The 19,866-nt window shown below is 42.7% G+C and overlaps 1 protein-coding gene across 5 annotated transcripts in view; it reads left to right on the forward strand.

The window, feature by feature from the left end:
- The window catches only part of FOXN3 (forkhead box N3), a 395,408-nt gene that overhangs the window by 203,669 nt on the left and 171,873 nt on the right, over window positions 1-19,866 (forward strand). For all 5 annotated transcript variants that reach the window (XM_014790484.2, XM_087448072.1, XM_014790486.2 and 2 more), the window contains one exon: window positions 12,183-12,319. In XM_014790484.2, coding sequence (XP_014645970.2) covers window positions 12,183-12,319 — 137 coding nt within the window. The remainder of the gene's footprint in view (window positions 1-12,182; window positions 12,320-19,866) is intronic.

Here is a 19,866-nt window from a genome sequence, read left to right on the forward strand (position 1 = left end):
AACCTGCCTTTTAATGACTCTGCAGTAGGCCTCCAGGAGACTCAGTGTGAGGCCAATAGGGAACGGTTTACATGTTGCATGCCGTAGCAGCCTTGGACAGCTGCTGGGCCTGGTAGCTCAGGCTTCACCGAGGTTTTTGTGTGATTTCACGTGGTTCCCAGGGTCAAGGTCAGCTTTTCTTTTTGGGTAGACTCTGTTCACTTAAATTTTTCCTCAGTCCTCTTAGCATTAATCACAGGGATCACCCTTTCCCGCTCTCCTCTCTCATTTTTACCTGGCACTTGATAAGGCCTGTTTGTTTTGGAGTTCTGGGTCTCTTGTTTGGACCTCTTACCTGCCCTTTTCCCTAATGCCTTCTCCCCCTCCCCCAACAAATCCATCTGCGCCCTCTGCTCCCATGGGCTCTGTCTGTATCTCGTCCAGCACCTACAAGGATTTAAAAGGATTCCATAACCTTTACAATGTCGTTTGGTCATTGTTGTTTGTCCCTCTTGGGGGATTCAGGTTTATCTTCATAGCAGATGCCACAACACCAGGGGCCCAGGCTGTGCTCAGACACCATTTGTTGAAAGGGTCTCCTTTGCTGTCAGAATACTTGTGCTAGAATTTAGAGGCACTGTAAAGACAATTTCTCCTTCAAAGTGGGCTGTGTTGGTTATAGCAAGATGCTGTGGTGAAAAGCTGGATTCCCTACCTACGAGCTCCCGGCAAAGGCCCCTTGTGGACCACCTGGGAGAGTGGGTAACTGGTCGGTCCCATGGCCGATGGCCACGCCTTACAAAACCAACCAACCAACCAAGAACCTGGTGTGCTTGTTTTACTGAGAGAGAGAGTCTTTATGATATTTTGAAAAATAAAAGGCCATAACTGTTAAGCTCTGGCACAGTACACACACCCTGTAACTGTAACTTATACCTGGCCAAGTACGACTGACAACTTTTAGGTATGTAAATAAGGTGATCAAATTATATGTGCCAATTAGATAAGATCCTATTGGAACATTTAAAAATAGATGAGTAACTACTGACAACCAGAAGATACAGTAGCACAAGGTGGGCCAGCTGTAATCCAACCAAGGGTGTCTCTTGTTTGTCAGACCCACACGTGCCTTTATTGCCCTCCATAAAGTGTTATTGCGTTATCATCATTTGTGGCGTTTGAATCACTTTAAAGAAAGCAGAGGTTCTGGGAAGAGGCAAGTTGTTGAGTCTGGAGCTAGAGCTGGCTGTCGTCTGTCCCCCCTCCACTTAGTACAGTATGTCTGTAGATCTTTACTGGGTCTTGAACTTTTAAAATAACTGGGTTTTTATTTCTCTCAATGTAATGAATGGTGAATTTTATCTCCCCACATATCTACTAGCTTTAAGTCAGTTGCCTTTTAAACTAAAAAAAAAAAAAAGCATGAAAAAGGCAATTTAATATGTCTTTCATTCTACCGTGTATCCTCTTTGTAATTTGCTTATGCAGTTCTAACTTTTAAGATTGTGAGTGATACAAAAAACTGTTATTTGAAAATTTAAAAAAAAAGGAATGTATCCACATTCTGGACAACTTCATCACATCGTCTGTTCCTTGTTCATATCAGGTGACAAATAAAACTTTTAAAATTCGCATGTCTTTGTTTCTGTAATAAAGTTATTAGCAGTCAAATGGTCACATAGAATTTATTTACATATCCACACATCCTGTGTGTGTGTGTGTGTATGTGAGTGGATGGTTTGATGCCACACAACACCTTGAATTCATTTGTGTAGTTGTTCCATTCTCTGAAGAGGTAATTAGAAGTATGTAAAAATGACCAGTTTCTTGTACTTCTTGTGTGTTTTTTGAGTGTTTGAAATTTTTGTAAACGTCTCTGTGTCTATTATCTTTCTCAGCCTGCGTAGGTAATAGGTAATACTGTGAAGTTTCAGAAGGTGAGAATAGTTAATCCTTATTTACTAATGGCCCTCAACGGACAGATTGGGGAAACTAATTTGGGAGAATCCCAAAATTTAGTTGGATAGAAACAGTGATTTTAAAGATACCAGTGCCTTGGCCTTCTGGCTTGGAGTATGAGGGTGTGTGCATTTGTGTATGTGCGTGTGTGTGTGTGTGTGCGGGCGTGTGTGTTCCTGTAGAGTTTGACAGTATTTATAAGTAAATATATTTTGGATATTTTGGTGATCATTTTATTATCGATTGTTGTTAGTGCATTAGCTTTTGACTGCCTTTGGCAGTTGAGAAACAATAGTCTAGAGCGTACAAAAAACAGCTCATTTCACCAAAACAAGCACTTACTAGCTCTGGCAGCTTTCGTGAGTTGACATGCTTCAGATTTGCTCTCCCTTTGGCCTTCCCCTTGTGGAAATCACAGTGATGGGTGGTGGAGGGCAGGAGAAGAAACAGGGCTGCATCAAACAGTGAGTGACTGAGGAATGATTCCTCAAAGCAAAAGCCCCGGCAACTCTGATAAATGGGTGTCATTTCCCAATTCCCACCCCCACCCAACTTCACCATGCCAAGTTTCTCCTAGAGAGCAATTTGGTGTTAGGCAAATCCTGGGGCTATTTCAGTTTTATTTAGGTGTTAATACAAGGAACTTGTTGATTCTTCTTTCATTGATTAAAACAGGTGCATACACACATACACACACACACACACACACACCTATCCAGCTTCTCCGCTATAAGTGAAGCATTTACCACCTGCCTAAAACAGTTCCTTCCCCAGCTGTCCCACCTGCGTTCCCTTGTCCCCATATCCACAGACGCTCAGTGAGGGAGGGGGTGCTCAGAGAGAGCTGAGGTGCGCTTCTGAAGGAGCTATGAGGCCTTAAAATCATCACAGAGCTCATGTATCTGAATATCGTACAAGTGACATGTTAATCATGATTTCCATCTTCATAGCTTTTAGAACACATCTGCAAAATAACAGCAAGACGATGACAAGAGTCGAGGCGATTTCCGTTTCTGATATTCAGAGGACACGTTGTGAGTGAGTTTGACATATTCAGTGGCTGTGATTATCAGGGGCTCTGTATCCAGTTCCCAATGCCAGCAAGCTGGGGTGGTCCTTGAGGCATTGGGGCCCGCCCTCCCTGCCTGCAGGGCCCCTCCCCAGAATGTACGTAGGGCCAGGGTCTTGAGGGGGAAATTCCTGCCTGGACCAGGGGTGTTCTCTCCCTTTTCCATCCCTCCTTCTGCTTTTGGAAAAAACAAACAACTATTAGAGAGCAAAGTGGGACATTGAAAACACTGCAGACAGGGGAATCCAAGTGTCTGATGTGACTTCTTTTTTAAGTCTTTCTTCTGGAGGAATTGTCTATTTTGTGATGGGAAATGAACAATGATGTATCTAGAAAAAAATTCTTTGTGGTCAGTTTTGTTCTTTCTCTCTCTCTCTCTTCTTCCCTCTTTTGTGTACTTGGCTAGTTCCTCAGATCACTTTCTTTCTTTCTTTCTTTTTTTTTTTTTTTTGTGAGGAAGATCAGCCCTGAGCTAACATCCATGCTAATCCTTCTCTTTTTGCTGAGGAAGACCGGCTCTGAGCTAACATCTATTGCCAATCCTTCTCCTTTTTTTTTTTTCCCCCAGTAGATAGTTGTATGTCCTAGTTGCACATCCTTCTAGTTGCTGTATGTGGGACTCGGCCTCAGCATGGCTGGAGAAGCGGTGCGTCGCTGCATGCCCGGGATCTGAACCCAGGCCGCCAGTAGCGGAGCGCGTGCACTCAACTGCTAAGCCACGGGGCCGGCCCTCAGATCACTTTCTTAATACTTTAAAAATTTAAAAATCCCCTCGATGTCTTTAGATTATAAATGACAGAATTTTAGAACAAAAAGGGCCTTTAGGAATCGCTCACTTGCTCAGCATTTTGTTGTGGTACCATGTCATGGTCATTTGTGAGAACAACTTTTCTCTGTTCTCTTGTTTTCCAGTGTCACTCAACTTCTCCTGGGACTTTCTTTGGCAGAGAGGAGAATTACATTAATTGCCTTTTGCATGCTAAGTACAGTGTTAGGTGCATTCTATATATTACCTTATTTAAGCCCAACATGACTGGGAAAAGATAATATTATGTCTAATATATGGGGGAAGAAACTGCCAATCTGAGAGGACAAGTGGTTTATTCCTGGCAACACAAGAGGGTAGCAGTGTAGACAAGGTTGATCCCTTTTGTGCTTGGGAGCTACCTATGGGGATGCACTCTGGAATGTTCCCTGGGAAAGCCCTGGCATTGCTTCTGGCCCCTCTTGTGGGCACACTGGCATGAGTCAGTTTGTGGTATTTGCCTCTTGCTATCTTGAAAGGCCCAGGGAGCATGCACCTAAGGGAGTGAGACTGTACAGTGGGTTTGGTGGGAAAGTCAGAGGAGGTGTGGTGAGAACACAGTCTCTGAGAGGCTGCCTGTTCTAGCTGGGTAGGCCCAGCTGGGAGCTGGAGGGGCTGCCCTGAGCAGGGGGTGTGGGCATTGAGTGGGTCCACAGGAAGAGCTGGCCTAAGAGTGTGTGTGCGCACAGGTGCCTGTCTGTGTGTGCACCTCTGCAGTTCTGACACCTCCCTGCCCTGCAGGGCTCATCTTTTTCCTCCTCTGTTGTCCTACAGCCCTTTGGCCAGCTTGTGCAATCTTTTATAGTTGTTTATTGTTTGTCTTCCTCCGATCGTTCTGCACCCTAAAGAATGGACCCTGCCTTTGTGTCATGGTGTGTCATGGTTACAGGTGTTGTTCAATGACTTGCTTTAAAGTGAGGCCCAAGGGGCATCCTTTCGTTAGGCCCGTGGAAGTTTGAATGGGTTTGTGACCCATTGAAGTCTGGATTCTGGCCTTATCTGGTACCTGAGGATGAGTTTTGTGGGAATGGGGGAACGTGCAGCTCTGAGAGTATCAGCACTTGCCTACCCCTCCCTCAGCCCCCATCTCTCCCCCAGCCCTCCATTTCCCCTCCCCCATCCCTCCCCTCCCCCAACTCCCATCCTTCCTTCCCTCCCCCAGCCCCCATCCCTCCCCTCCCCCAGCTCCCTCCCTCCCTTCCCTCCCCTAGCCCCCATACATCTCCTCCCCCAACCCCCATCCCTCCTTTCCTCCCTCCCTCTCTTCCTCCTTCATGCCAGCTTGGCCCTGAGGAGCCTGAGCAGGAGCCAGGTCTAGAGGAGAGGAGGAGCCAGCGGCGAGGGGAAGAGGGAGCACTCCTGTGTGGTGGGAAACGCAGGACCAGACACTTTCCATATGTTGGATAGAATGGCAACTTGATGAAAAATGTCAACTCGGGGGGCCCTTGTCTATAAGGCTACAAGTGTCTTTTGGTGCAGAGTGAGTGGATCTTATCAGTTCCAATTCCCAGCATGAACCCATGGATCCCTGAGAAAGCACACAGTGGCTTCGGAGGCCCAGCCCTCCCTGCGGGGGGACCCTTCCCTTATCCAAGGCCAGTTTCTTCTGGCCATCCCAACTCTGCCTGCCCCAGCTTTATTCTCGAAATCCACTCTTCGCCCACCCTGCCCCAGGGCAGCGTGGAGGGCAGGGCCTCTGCACCTCAAGGAAGGAGGAGGAGGTGGCAGGTTGTAAGCACTTAAGAGCAGGGTCCTCTTCTTGGGAAGCCATGGACTGCCACAGGGTCCCAGGGGGCCTTCATGCACAAAGTGACTCAAAGCAAGTGGCTTCCTCAAAGTCCCTTATCCCTCCTGGCATCACTCCAGTGGCCAGGTCTTTGCTGTGTTCTATTTTGATCCTTCCATTTCCACCTCCGCCTTAGTGCATCTGATACAAAATGCTTCCTTTGGACCAAGTAAAGTACCATCAGACAATGGAAATCAAATAGCCCTGTGCAATTCTTTTTTTTAGATGAAATTTTCATCATTTCACAATTTGACAAGTACCTGTGCCATCAGGGCAGGGCCTGCATGTTTTGGAGCTCGATGTCAAGGAAAGCCGGCTATGTAATATTTTTACTGTCATGATAACGAGAGCAGTATTTGTTGAGCTTTACTATGTGCCAGGCACAGTATTATCTCATTTAATCCTCGCAACAATCCTGTGAAACAGGTATTATTTTATCACTCCCGTTTTATAGATAAGGAAACCGAAGCTCAGAGCAGTTAAGTAACTTGCCCAAGGTCACACAGCTGGGAAATTGAAATACGGCTTGAACCCAAGTCTCTCTGACTACTGTGTTCATGCCAACCAAGTAAGGGCTACCCTTTGAAAGCTCAATAATGTGCTTTTCACTGACTTTACTGATGCATGGTACTGGCCCAGATGGAAAACTGGCAGTATTGGGAAGCTAGGAAGGACATGGAGAAATGAAGGCCCATGTGTACCAATTAGTCTGTAGTAACACATTCTCAAAGCATGGATTAGGAGCCTACGGGATGATTTAATCTGACCGCCTAATTTATAGATGGGAAACCTGAGATCTAGAGAGAGAGTGAGCTGCACATACAGTGATCTCAGAAGGCAGTGGTGTGAGTTGCAGCTCAACAAATAATAAGGATTCTTATCACTGATGGGCTTACTGATTCCAGCCTGTGTCTGTACCTTCTCCTCCCCCATCCCCTCAGGTGTCCCCCTTTCCTGCTTTGAAGCACCTGACTTAGATCGGCAGCAGCAGCCCCTTCCCAGTCTCACACTCAGGCCAACACTCTTAGCCCCTGAAGACCCCTTACCTGGTTTTAAGTTTCCAAAACTACAGCAGCTTTGAGCCTGAACCCTGGGTTCAAGTATAGGAGCTGTAGGGCAGGGGACAGCGAACGACAGACGATGTTTTTGGAAATAAAGTATTATGGAAGCACAGTCACCTCTCTTCGTTTATGTCTGTGGTTGCTTTTGTTCCACAACGGCCGAGTAGTTGCAACACAGACCATGTGGCCTACAAAGACTAAAATATTTACTCTGACCCTTGAAGAACAAGTTTACCAACCCCTGCTGTAGAAGAATTGGTTGATGTTAAACCTCTAAAGCCAGACCACCTCAGATCTCCCTTTTGCATTCATGAGCTTTTGCTATAAAGGTTGGGGTCAGCGAGGGGTACAGCAGAGGGAAGAGAGGTGGCGTGCCTCCATCAAGTTCTTTCAAGCCCCTTAATCAGTAGTTCTTAATACATAAACATCTCAGAGGTTATATGTTCAAACGAGCGCTGGATTTTCCCCCTCTCCCAATCTTTGACCTAGTTAGTTGCTCAAACCAAACCATTATTTTTCTCTTTTCTTTACCTGCCACTTCTAATCCATCACCAGGTCTAATTGGTTCTCCAGAATACATCCTGAAGCTGTCCTGCCTTCTGCATCGCCACTGCTGCCGCCACCTGGTCACCTCGGGCCCGGACTGCGGCCTCAGCTCATAACAGATCTCTGCACGTCCTCTTGCTGCTTCCAACCCATTTATTCTTCACCCAGCAGCAAGTTCCTGTCTTTTAGCTCATGACTCTCTTTATTTCCTTCACAGCAGGCATTACAGTCTGTCCTGATCTTGCTTATTTATTTCTTTACTTACTTACCATCTTCTTCGCCCTCTAGAATCCAAGCTGCAAGAGAGCAGTTGCCTTGTGCATTGTTTTGCATTCTCCACGTAGCCCTCACGGTGCCTGGCATGCAGTGGGTACCATATGGAGGAGGGAATGGATGAGGGTGGGTGGTGTTGGAAACACCCTCAGAAATGGCATGTCGGAAATATCAAGAGGAGCAGGGATCATTTCACATTCGCCGAAAACACATATCCACCTTCCTGCTCCATTATGATATGGATCCTGTCTCATTATTCCCCTTTGCAAGCACAGCCCCTCCCATGCATTGGGGTCCCGTTGAGAGAGTCTTCCATTACTGATGAAAGTGAGCTTTATCCCTCAGAAGTGGTGAGAAGGAAAAAAAATGGAAACCATTGTCCTAGATCAGTGTTAACCATACTTTTTTGACCCAGGTTCCTAGTAACAAGTGTATGTTAACCTTGTGATCCAGTATGCACCTATATACATGTATCACACATACACATTTCACAAAATATCTTTATATTATAAATATATCTATGTATTAACTTTACTACAGATATTTTCTATTCTAGTCTCTTCTATTTAGTTCTATTCTGTTCCATTAAAATAATACTGGTTGTGACCCATTACATTGATTTCATGACCCATTAATGTATCATAACCCACAGTTTGAAAATAATATTCAAAATATAGTACTTATCCTCAGGAACTCACCACCTAGTGAAGAGACCCAAAATAAAGACCAGATGTAAGGCTCACCGACAAGTGCAGCTCTGCAGGTCCAGAGAGCTATGGGGTGTGGAAGTGATTCATGCACTGCCAGAGATGGCCCCAGGATCCAGACTTCCCAGGAAAAAATGTTATCTTTAGAAGTTCGATTTAAGATTTAATTTAGTTGTTGTTATTATCGCTCTCTTTTTTTTAACCTTTCTCACTAATCACTTCTTTCTACAGTATAGGCTCTTTTTTTTTCCTCTTGTGTACTGATGTTTTTTATTGCTAACAGGGAGTTGTCTGTTATTTTCCAGGGGCTTTTTAATTAAAAAAAAAAAACCAAACTTGGCCTCATCCATACCTTTTTACCCCTTTTATTCTCTCTACTTTTCACATTAGTTTTCTCAAAGTATATATATAAATGTGTGTGCTGTGTGTATGTATAAAAGATCTTCATTCCTAGACACATTTTTGTCTTCATATATATATATGTTATCTTATATATATACATATATATGTTATCTTATATATATGTGTGTATGTATATATGTATATGAAAGTGTGTCTAGGAACGAAGATCCTTCTTCCTTTATTATTTTGAATTCCTTAATGCTTAATGGTGCATGGCCCTCACAGTTATTGCAGTAAAACAAAAAAATCCATATTCTTCAGATGAGATGCAGATATTTCTGTAAAAGCTCCCACTCTCAAACTTATTATACAACTATAATCAAATTACATCCTTCTCTCCCCTTGTTAGGGGCATTAAATGTAATTTTTCCTGGCCTAAGAAACTTGAGCATTCTCTCTCTGCATATTTCCATTTAAAAAATTTTCAAGTCAACGTTTTTATTCTTCTGAACTATTCCGTGAAAGCAAGGAGAATGCTTGCAGATAAGATGCAGTGCCACCCTCTCTCCTGCTCCTTCCAGGCTCTGCCTAGCACCCTCCACTGTAAAATTATTGGAGGGGTTAGAGAGATTGACAGGCCCCATGGCTGTGTCCTGAAGATGCTTGTTTTTGTTTATTTTTTTCCTTTTGGAAATTCTCAGTACGAGATACTAAAATTAGTGTCTGGTCTGTGGAAACCTATCAGCAGTAAGAGACCTCCCTCGCTGTAAAATGCAGAACTGATGAAGGTGGGAACCATTATGATCCAAAGCCCAGGCCATGTCTGCAGTGAGTGAATATTGTGACTGTGTGCTGCCAAGTTTGGAATTAAACTTCAGCTTGATGATGACTGTGAAGACCTGAGCAAAAGAAAACTTCTAGCAGCTAGGTTGTTTTGAGTCGGAATTGGCTTCCTGAGCAAGGGAGGAGTTACCGTAAGGAGTGCACGCAGTGAGGGGTGCATAGAAGGCAGATGGGGGGTGATGGAAATAAAGGGGGCATCGTAGAAAGTAGAAAAGCTCTTCACAGTGAATTTGCTAAGCCAGGACCAACAGCACACGTGAGTAGACTGTCACTTTACTTGTCACTTGCCACATCGGTTTGCTGGGGGCTCCTGCCCACTGATGGAAGTTGGTGCTTCTTTTATGATGGATGGCTTTGGGAAAATAAGACTTGATTGAATGAAAGGCATTGTACAGCCAGCTTTGCTCACTTCCTTCTGTCAGAAAGATGTTCATGACACCGTCCACCATTTATTGAGTACCTGTAGGCACTGCCAGTGTTCTAAGTGTTTCACATCATGCCATCTCTGGGCCTCACACCAATCTCTAATGGAGTCTTTATTTTACCGCTGAGGAAGCCAAGACTTTCTGTGGGACCATGATTTGCCCAGGGCCACACAGGAAACGTCTGTTTGGCTCCAGAACTCCTGTTCTTAGTTCTTACTATAACTCCGCCTGCCTCTTGCACCTCACCTACCTTGTGAAATTCTTCCCCACCCCCACCCCCAATCCTGTGGCTGTGGATTTTTTCCATTTAGTTTGTAAATAGTAGTGCAATGTAATAAACAAGATACGTAGGTCAGGATTAGGAGAAACCACATTCTTGCTTATTGTTATTTCTTTAAGAAGGTCAATTGTCCTTCATTTCTTTGCATATTTTATTCTCTATAAGATTAAATGGCCCCACCCTGAAAGCCACCTTGCTGAAAACAGAAGCCATTAGGTTCCCAGAACTGAGATAATCTCATTGCAGAAATGTTTGGATTGCATGTGGGCTCTGGCCCTCCAGGTAGCTGGTTTGTGGCTTTGTGTTCAAGTGGATCAGAAAGGTGGGCCCCACCAGCACAGGGCTCCACAGGGAGCCTTTGATGGAGTCAGGACCCCACTGCTGAGGGGTTCACCAGCTTTTCTGGGCTTTTTTGGTTTGTTTTACCTTATCCAAATTTGGTAGTTACTGGTCTGCCCGCCCCCCCCCCCCCGCCCCCATCACCTCTTAACTTTTGGCTTTCTTCTACAAGTGTCCTGCACAGCTCTTCTCCAAAGGAAAGAACAGAGGGTCCAGGGCAGATCATTTGGTGGCCTCCCGCTTTACTCGGAAAGTCTCATCAGTCCCTGTGAACTATTCGGGGCTTGAAAATGTACAAATGAAAGGAAAAGCCATATAAGGATGTTGTATTTTCCAAAGTTGAAATCTTTCATGTCTTTAAACATCCAGATGATTAAACTAGAACTTTGGTGTTTATCTTAGGCAGGTCAGCCTGACTGGGGCCTGTGTTTGGAGTCAGGCCTGTGCCTGGGGGTGGGTGACTGGGGGGATCAGAGGCCTCAGCCCCTGACCTTGGCTTAGAGCAATTCCCTGTCTCAGCGCACCAGAAAAAGTTAATTCCAGTTTCACTGTTGGCTGATATTGTTGATAGTAAAAAATGTTAATGGGTTCTGGGAATAAGTTTGCGAGTCAACTAGTTGGTGAACTGATGACTGAAATACAAATTTTTCAACGCTTCTTTAAAGATTTTAGGAATAACTTATTTTTAGTTCTTCTTCTAAGGGATTTTCTTGGACTTTCCCCCCATAATAGTTAAACAATTTTCTTGTTTGCTTTCTAATCTTCCTGTAGCACAACAGTTCTGGAAATAAGAGAGTCCACTGGGGGTGGGCGCGGGTTTGTGTAATTTGACTTCTTTTCTCTCCAAATCAGTAAATATTTACAAATGACCTTATCAAACAGCTTGGGTACATTCGGTCACTTGAAGTCAGAGCAGCGACTACCCGTCGGCCTGCTGCCAGTTCCAGTGGGCCTCAGAGGAAGGACTTACATTTTTTTTAGAAAGTGTCCACAGACCAAAAGCTTCCACTGAAAGTGGGCCTCAGAGCAAGTCACCCTCTTTCCTTAGAGCCAGTTTTAGAAAATTTGCATTTTAAAGTTTGACTTCTAAAGATTCCACTCCTTAAGGCCTGGAGCAGAGTGCTCTGAACTGAGGAATCCAAAAAATAAATATTGGATTCTGGCTTAGGTTTACCACTGCCGCCTGAGTTCTTTTGTTTCTTGGGGAAGGTAATTACAGAATTCCGTTTGAAGCTTAAATATCGTTCTTTTGTGAGTAAGTAGGAAAAAACAAGTGGATTACTTTTCTGTTTTTGTAAAGTGGTACCAGTGTAATATGGTTTCAAAACATTAACTCTCAAATTTTTAAAGCAGAGATGGGGTTTTGAGGGTGTCTCAGCTCTCTTTTTCTTTCAACATTTGAATTCTGACAAATTTAAAACATTTTTGGAAGAGAATACATGTTTTTCAAAGTTGACACTGAACAATAATAAAAGAATCTGAGTTTTTTGGTCTTTTGGATGTGAAAATTACAATAGTATTGTATGGCATCACCTGGTAATAACATGTTCATTTCGTCTGTCAAACTTAATATGAGTAAGGCTGAAGTGCATTTTGTGGTGTTCTGTTGTCAGAGTATAATACACAATATTTAAGGCTGGCAAACACGTAACAAATAAGTGAGAGGTTTTTAAAAACAAGTAACTATGATAATAACTATACATCTGCTTACTGAAAAATACTTAATATTTCTGTATTAATCACTTTTGTATTTTACTTTTCTTTGCAGAGTATTGGGAAAGGGTCATTGTGGTGCATAGACCCAGAGTATAGACAAAATCTAATTCAGGCTTTGAAAAAGACACCTTATCACCCACACCCACACGTGTTCAATACACCTCCCGCCTCTCCTCAGGCATATCAAAGGTAAGCAATTCAGACTTATTAATTTTTTTTTTTTTGTCTACGGAAGTGTTATTTTGGCCAAGACAGGCACTGAAACTAATTTAATAGGCTGTATGATTTTAAAAATAACTGTAGATAAATGAGAAAGAAATTAAATATTACTGGAGGCATATCCATTGTTGTATGTCCTGCATACCTTACCGCTTTTGCTGCTTTGGAGGAATGTGTTTCCAGAAGGCTTCATGGTGGGTGAGAGCATGTCTTCCTGGGTAGAAACATTTACCAAGAAAAGTTGACATCTTTCATACTTCAGTGTGTCATGGTCTGTTGGGATAGAAGTACGGGGATGAATCAAGTAAGCGATGCTGTCTTCCCATCATCTGACCGAGAGTGTCTACAGGTGTCCGTGGAGGGACTCACCCAATTGTTGTCATTCCCCATCTCCATGGAAACGGTGCTCCTGAGTGATCATTTTGTTGTGGTTACATGGTGTTTGCCTCTTCAAAAAGAACAGCAGAGAACAATGGAGACTTTTATTTCTCCTCACATGCCCACTTGTTTTGAGACAGTGAGGTCATGGGTACCATTTTTACAAAGATATGATCGGGGCGGGATATGTGTCCCTTTTTAAAAAAGTGTATTAGTGTTAGATTCTAAAAACTAGCCACGTAACACAAAACCAAATTTTAAAATTGATTTTATCTTACATAGTGCTTGGGTTTGAAATGCATCCCTCAATCCTACAAAAAAATTTTTCAGTGTGTAGAAATGTTTCTCTTGTAACCACCCAGTTAAGAGAAATTATCCTTGGACTACCAGTTTATGCCAATGAAGAATGGCATGAATTCATAGATTTCAGTAGTTTTACAGTCCACTTCTTTCCGGATTCTTTCCCTAGTCTGGTGTTTGTTCTGCAGAAGGGAGCACAAAGTGATCCTCTGAAACAGCATTAATGAAGTGCTTGTGCATCTCAGTTGAGAAGCATTCCATCACAGGCCCTAGACAATCAGTCTTCAGCAAGAGACGGAAGGGAACAGCTGGGCTCTCTGAGAAGACTGCTGTATGTCTGCCTTTGCTAGGCGATTAGCGTGATGGTAGCCATAGCAACTGGAGCGTCTCCATAGTAACGCGTAGCCGAGACAGGTGCAGTTGCATCACAAGGCTGTTTGTTGCCTGGCAAAAGGACAGGCCATTAGTACTTAGATATACGCTGTTGCCTTAGAAACAAATAACCCTACATAGCAACTACAGTTGGTTTGAAAGATTTGAAGAAAAAAAAACAAGGTTGTAGCAGCTTTTGTCTATGTTCATAAAAATCACTGGAAGCATACTTTATTGGAAATGACAACTTGAGGTCATATAGCTGTAGGAGATAAAAATGGGATTTTCCAAAGCAGCCCAGGCAACACTGTAGAAATGTCCAGAAGGACGGAGCCATATGCTTGGTTTTCTCCTTGTAGCTGTAGCCACTCCTGAAATCGAAGGGAGCTAGGATTGGAGTGGAGACTTGCTGCTCCACAAGGTTGGTGGGGGAGGAGACGACACTGATTGTTGGAATATTTCCCAGATTCTCATGTTCCTTTGTCATTCTACTCCCCTCACCCTGCAGACCCCACAGAAAGCCCTTCACTTTCCCCCCGCCAGTTTGTACCTCAGAAGTATTTCCTATCCTTTTGCTTCTAGGAAGTTGAGAACATAAGTGTAATTCACTGGGTCACATCATTGGTTTATTTAGACCAGTACTTTGTTGCCAAATATGACCCCAAGGGAAACACAGTAATTATTTAATAATTTGAAGGATTATAGCAGAGCTCTGGGGTTGCAAGAGGAATGTGTACTTGGAGAGAGGCTTTCTGAGCTGGCCTAAGCTTAATGACTTCATTTGATTTTTTAATATGGGCATAAAAATGCAGACGAACCAGAGCTTTTGTAATGAAAATAATTTCCAAACGAATACTTCAGTCACCTCCAGTTCCTCTGCTCCCAGTTGACTGAGGGAAAAAATAGTTTCCAAATCTACCCATGCGGGCGCTTAGATTTCACCCCCATAAAGGTCACTGGATGTGGAGTGAGATGACGTATCAGATTCTAGCCTGCCTCTTCCATGTTGTGGCTCTGAGAACAAGTCCCTTTCTCTTTCCTGGAGACTGTAATCCCTTCATCTGAAAGCTTAGAGTTGGCTTCAGGATCCTGTAGTGTGTAAAATTGTACCAAAGGTCCTAAAGACTAGACGACTGTACAATAATTATATAGCTTACAACGTTGTGGTGTTCAGTTCAATCCTAAGCCATTGGGCCACTTGTTGATGTGACTTAGGGAAGATGGAAGTGGGACAAAGCAAGTTATTACATAGAGACCGGAACTGCCCACTTGACATTATCTGGCTGAGTTGGCTGTGACGCGGGGCGTCCCCTGTCAGCCCTTGCAGGATTGCTGTGCGGGGCACCTGGGAAGTGCTCGGCTCTCACAGAGCTGGTACTTAGCATGCTGAAGATGGTGATTATACCAGATGGGTGGTTATTGCTAGCACTTGCAGGTGTTCTTGGCAAGTAGCGCTCCGAACAGAGTCGCAGGTGGTGGAAGACTGCAGGGAAAATGAGGCCTCTGAAAACACTGCCCCAAGCCTTGTTCACATCCAAATACGATGCTAAATGCTGCGATACGTAGACTCGTGCCTCTGTTGTCCAGTGTACCCTTTTGCATGTTTGTTGGGATGTTCCTCTGTACCTGCTTCTTTTGATACCACATTTGTGAGTTGTTTTTAATTGCAATGCAGAGGTCAGTGACAATAGCCCTCGTATTCCTTTGCCAGGGCTGCCCTGACACAGTGACAGTGGAGTGACTTCAACAACAGAAATTTCTTTTCTCACAGTTCTGGAGGCTAGAAGTGCGAGATCAAGGTGTTGGCAGGGTTGGTTCCTTCTGAGGCTGTGAGGGAGAATCTGTTCCGTGGTTCTCACCTACCTTCTGGGGTTTTCTGGCAGTCTTTGGCTTTTCTTAGTTTGTAGAAGCATCACCCCAATCTCGGCCTTCCTCTTCACATAGTGTTCTCTCTGTGTGCTGTCTGTGTCCCAATGTCCCCTTTTTATGAGGACACTAGTCCTGTTGGATTAGGGGACTACCCTACTCCGGTGTGACCTCATCTTCACTAATTACATCTCCAATGACTCTGTTCCCAAATAAGGTCACATTCTGAGATACTGGTGGCCAGGACTTGAACATGAATTTTACAGGGACACAATTCGATCCATAACAGACTTTTCCTAAGTTAGGCATGTTTGCTGATAAAAATACGGAGAAGCAGAAAGTAAGGAAGTGTTCAAAAAACAAAACGATGGGGTATGGCAAAGGGACACGGGGGCCAACCTGAAATTGCTTCCAGTGGCCAAAGCTGGGCCAATTTGAGTAACAAAATAAATAACATAGTGTTGACTTATAACCCAAAATATAAAATAAATATCAGTGAGTCCACACTGATATAAATAAATGATCACATAAATAAATAAATAAATGAGAGTAGAGACAAATTTCCCATACAGGAGAATTCCAAGTCATTTTTGTAGCTACTTCTCCACTCCAGGAGTTGGAGCTTAACCCCCCATCCCCTGAGTGGCTGTGCTTAGTGACTTAGTTTCAAAGACTAGAGTATGGGAAGGAGCGGAAAAGAAAGCTTGTAGTGGAAAAACCTGCTAGACACTACCTCGGCCAGGTGATCAAAGCTAATTCATCTTGATGTGAAGTTGACAGCACGTACCTTTGATATGATGTCATGAAGTTGTCACTTCACCTCTGTGGTCTTCCTCCCCCAAATCCGTAACCCCAATGTAATGGTGGGAAAAACATCAGACAATGGTTTTGTCCTCAAGGGGGGGACGCTTTTCAAAATACCTGACCTGTACTCTTCAAAGCTGTCAAGGTCATCAGAAACAAGGAAAGTCTGAGAAACTGTTCCAGACCAGAGAAGGCTAGGGAGACGCGATGACTAAATGGGTAATGTAATATTCTGCATGGGTTCCTGGACCAGAAAAAGAACATTAGGGAAGAACTCGTGAAATATGAATCAAGTGTGCAGTTTAGTTAATAGTAATGTTCCAATGTTGGTTCCTTAGTTGTGACAAATGTACCATAGGGTACATGGGAACTCTGCTATCTTTGTAACTTTTCTGTTAAAGAAAAAGCAGTCCCCAACATACAGACTGGTTGAGTTTATCAATTTTTAAATATCTGCGTCATTTTTGGTGTGATAAAAAGTAGTCAGTGCATCACTGAGCAGTTGCCCGACCTCCTTCAGTGTCTGTCTCTGTCATCGTTAGGATACATTTGAAGAGCTGATTATCAGGAGCTCTTGCTTTCACCTCCTTCTCTGTAGGATCTGCTGAGCCACATGAGGGGCAGCACTGTTATTTGGACTTGAAACTTGATTTTTGTGAAATGGCACTCAGCTGTGCTTTGTAGAGTCCCCCTGGCCCAGCTCAGGGAACTTGAGTTGATCACCCCAAATCAGCTTCCTTTAGGACTCTGAGCCTCAGCCAGTGTGGCCTTCAGACTCCAGATCTGGAAAGAGAGGGAAGGAGGATATGTTTGGGTTTCTTGCCCCTACCCCTTCAGAGAAGTCCTATTATCTGTTTTCACGGTTATCTTTCGTATGCCCCTCCTTTCTAGATGTGCAATTTCTCATTCAAGGATATGCGTATTTTTAATGCTTTTGATATAGATATTGCCCGATTGCCTTCCGATTTTACACTCTATTCTAGTCTATACTCCCACCAACTTTTTAGGAAATTCCCATTTCTAACCTTTCTCTGTGTCTGTTGGTTAAATAAACGTAGTTCTCCAGTGGGCAACTTTGACTTCTGTGATTTTGATACTTTATAGTGGGGGCATTTAAACTTTACAATACTAGATTAATCCCCTGTAAATAGCGGACGTCCCATGACAATGTTTATGACAACAGATTGTTCTAAAAAGTTATGTATGTGGATGTAATATCTTCTCCGGTATAGGCACCAATCCAAAATCAGTTTACAGAAAAGCCATTTTAATCATCTCTCATGGTAGGTGGGAACAGGTTTTACAGTTAATCAAACAGTATGGTTTATAGAGTTTCCTGGATGATCAGCTTTTAGAGAAGGGAAAATTAATCAAATATACTTAATTTGGAAGCCCGAGCCAGTGTAGTTTTGTGCTTCCTGGGTATATTCAAAGAAATCTCAGCATCTTATATGCCTCTGGTCTGTGTGATGGGTTGGCCATGATTGGGCTGTAAGATGAACATAAACGCTGATCGAGAGGACTTTTGCTCCTCAATGTGCTTTCCATTCATTGTTTAAATATCTTCACTCTAAAAATAATGACAACGTGTTGTATATTTTGTGTCAAGTATTGTAGCCTAACATGTACAAAGTTAGAAAAATCCACAAGCTTTCATTTGATGATCTAGCTCTAAAGATTTATTTTTTGGATGGCTTTAAAGTTTGTGGAGTTAAAACCTTTCCAAAAAGTTACTGTTGCTCTCACCTTTTTTTTTAATTAAATAAAGAAAATCCCAGACATTTAAACTTATCATTTAGCTCCCTTATGTTTCTTTTTGTTCTTCAGAGCAATTTAATGAGCTGCAAAAAATATGTTAATGGCCTCTCCAAAGATTTTGGCCTTTCGGATATTGAGGGTTTTGATGAAAATGGCTGAGTTTAGTGCTGACTCAGCAAAAGGTTTTCTTTTATCTTGCCTGCTGCCCTGTTCATGTGCTTTCAGCTTATTCGTTATATTTTTTTAAATGCCTGGGTAGCAGAGTGATACCATTAAGGATATAGAAATTGTACAGAGTGGTTGATAGATATTTGAATTAATATGATGTCTCACCAGGTAAGTAAGCTTTGGCTGAAGGAGTGAACTGGTGATGGCGAACGGGGGATTGCCTTGGGAGGAGGTAAGGCATTTGGGGAACTTGTCTTCTTAGACAATTAGAAGATTAGAAAATCCTTAGAATGTTAAGCTTGTTAACATAACCATGTTAATTCCCCCACTAAAATGCTGAATTTGCACACAGCGAGGGATAGCTTATTCATTGCTTGGATAGCATCCAGTAATTTTTTAACTTATAAGACATCTCTCATTCCAGTTATTCAAAGTGGTGTGCATTTAACAGTTGGCAGAAGAACTGCAAAGCCGCAATAAAATCAGTTTTAACTTGCATTGAAGGAGTTTTCTTTGTTAGATTGTTGTGTCATTGCAAGTTTTAATTCAATAGAGCACAAAGAAAGAATGTGAGAATTTAGGTTAGTTGCATCGTTATTACACTCCTTATATTTACTTGAAAGCAACATATTTGATGGAAACCACAAATAGTTTTCTACATACTCCTCATATTCAATACATTTATTGTGTACATTTAATTAAAAAGGGTGAGGTATTATATATTTTGAAAGAGTATGCTTTAACTGCAACTTTTTGCTTAGTGTAATTTTTAAAAGAATATTAAATTTAATAAAAATCAATATGAAGCTTCACTGTGCCAAATATGCAGGAGGATGTGCTAAATTAATGTGGTAGAATGGATATGGGATTGAACGACAAGATTTTCTAATAATAATGCTTCCAAATATAAACTTTATTTTGTTAAAAAACTGGAGGGGACAGATAATAGAAAAGGCTTAAAATTATAGGGGTTCACTCATAAAAAATGCTCATTTACAGTGTGAGCTTAAAAATCCATTAGTTGGCTATAATTTTATTTGCATATCAAATCATATTATCTGTTGACTTCTATTATATTTTCTGACTTGGTCTCAGAATATTTTTGATCTCAGCATTTTGCCTTCAGTATGCTGTCCATTGTACATTTCATTCTCATTCCATCCTACATTATTTTATTTAAATGGAAAACAGTCCCTGTTATCTTTGAGCACTTATATCCTAGGCATGTCACATAAAGATTGTGGCCAGCCATCCAATTTCATTGTTTTCACACTCCCTTTAAAAGCTGAATGTTTAAGCAGCCAGGCTGATTATATCTATTTTACTCAGGTGCTGAGTAAAACTCAGGGCTGAGAGAGCCACACGGAGTTAAGTTTTCATCCTCTGAACTCTTGGGGTGCCCTCAGTTCCTGGTTTGTACTCTAATAGCAGAAGTATCAGGATCTCTTTAAATCTACTACTGATAAATTTCTGCTGATCTAACTCCTGAGATAATGGATAACAAAGAGGTGCTGGGTCCCAAATTCCTGCTTAGAAGAAAGTTGAGGTGTTGATGAACCCAGTAGGGGTCTGGAGTCTTTGCCGATTTGCTTCCTGTTAATTTGCTTCTCCAGAATCACCTGGCACATTCCTTACCAGAGCATTTTAGGCATTGTTGGGGGGGGGAAATGTCTGCAAAGTGGGGCAGACCTGCATTCTGTATATTTGTCAAACTCCTCACCTTCCCAAGGGGGGAGAAATTGATCTACATGTTAGAAATATGAAAGAACTGTCAAAAATGCATGAAATCAATGATGTACAATGTGAAACAACAGGCACCGTGTTCTTTGTTTCGCAGCCATGTAAAATTGGCAAATTTCTCATCACAATAG

This window comes from Ceratotherium simum, chromosome 24 (assembly GCF_057802395.1).
Source record: "Ceratotherium simum simum isolate JZ-2026a chromosome 24, ASM5780239v1, whole genome shotgun sequence".
Lineage (NCBI taxonomy): Eukaryota > Metazoa > Chordata > Mammalia > Perissodactyla > Rhinocerotidae > Ceratotherium > Ceratotherium simum.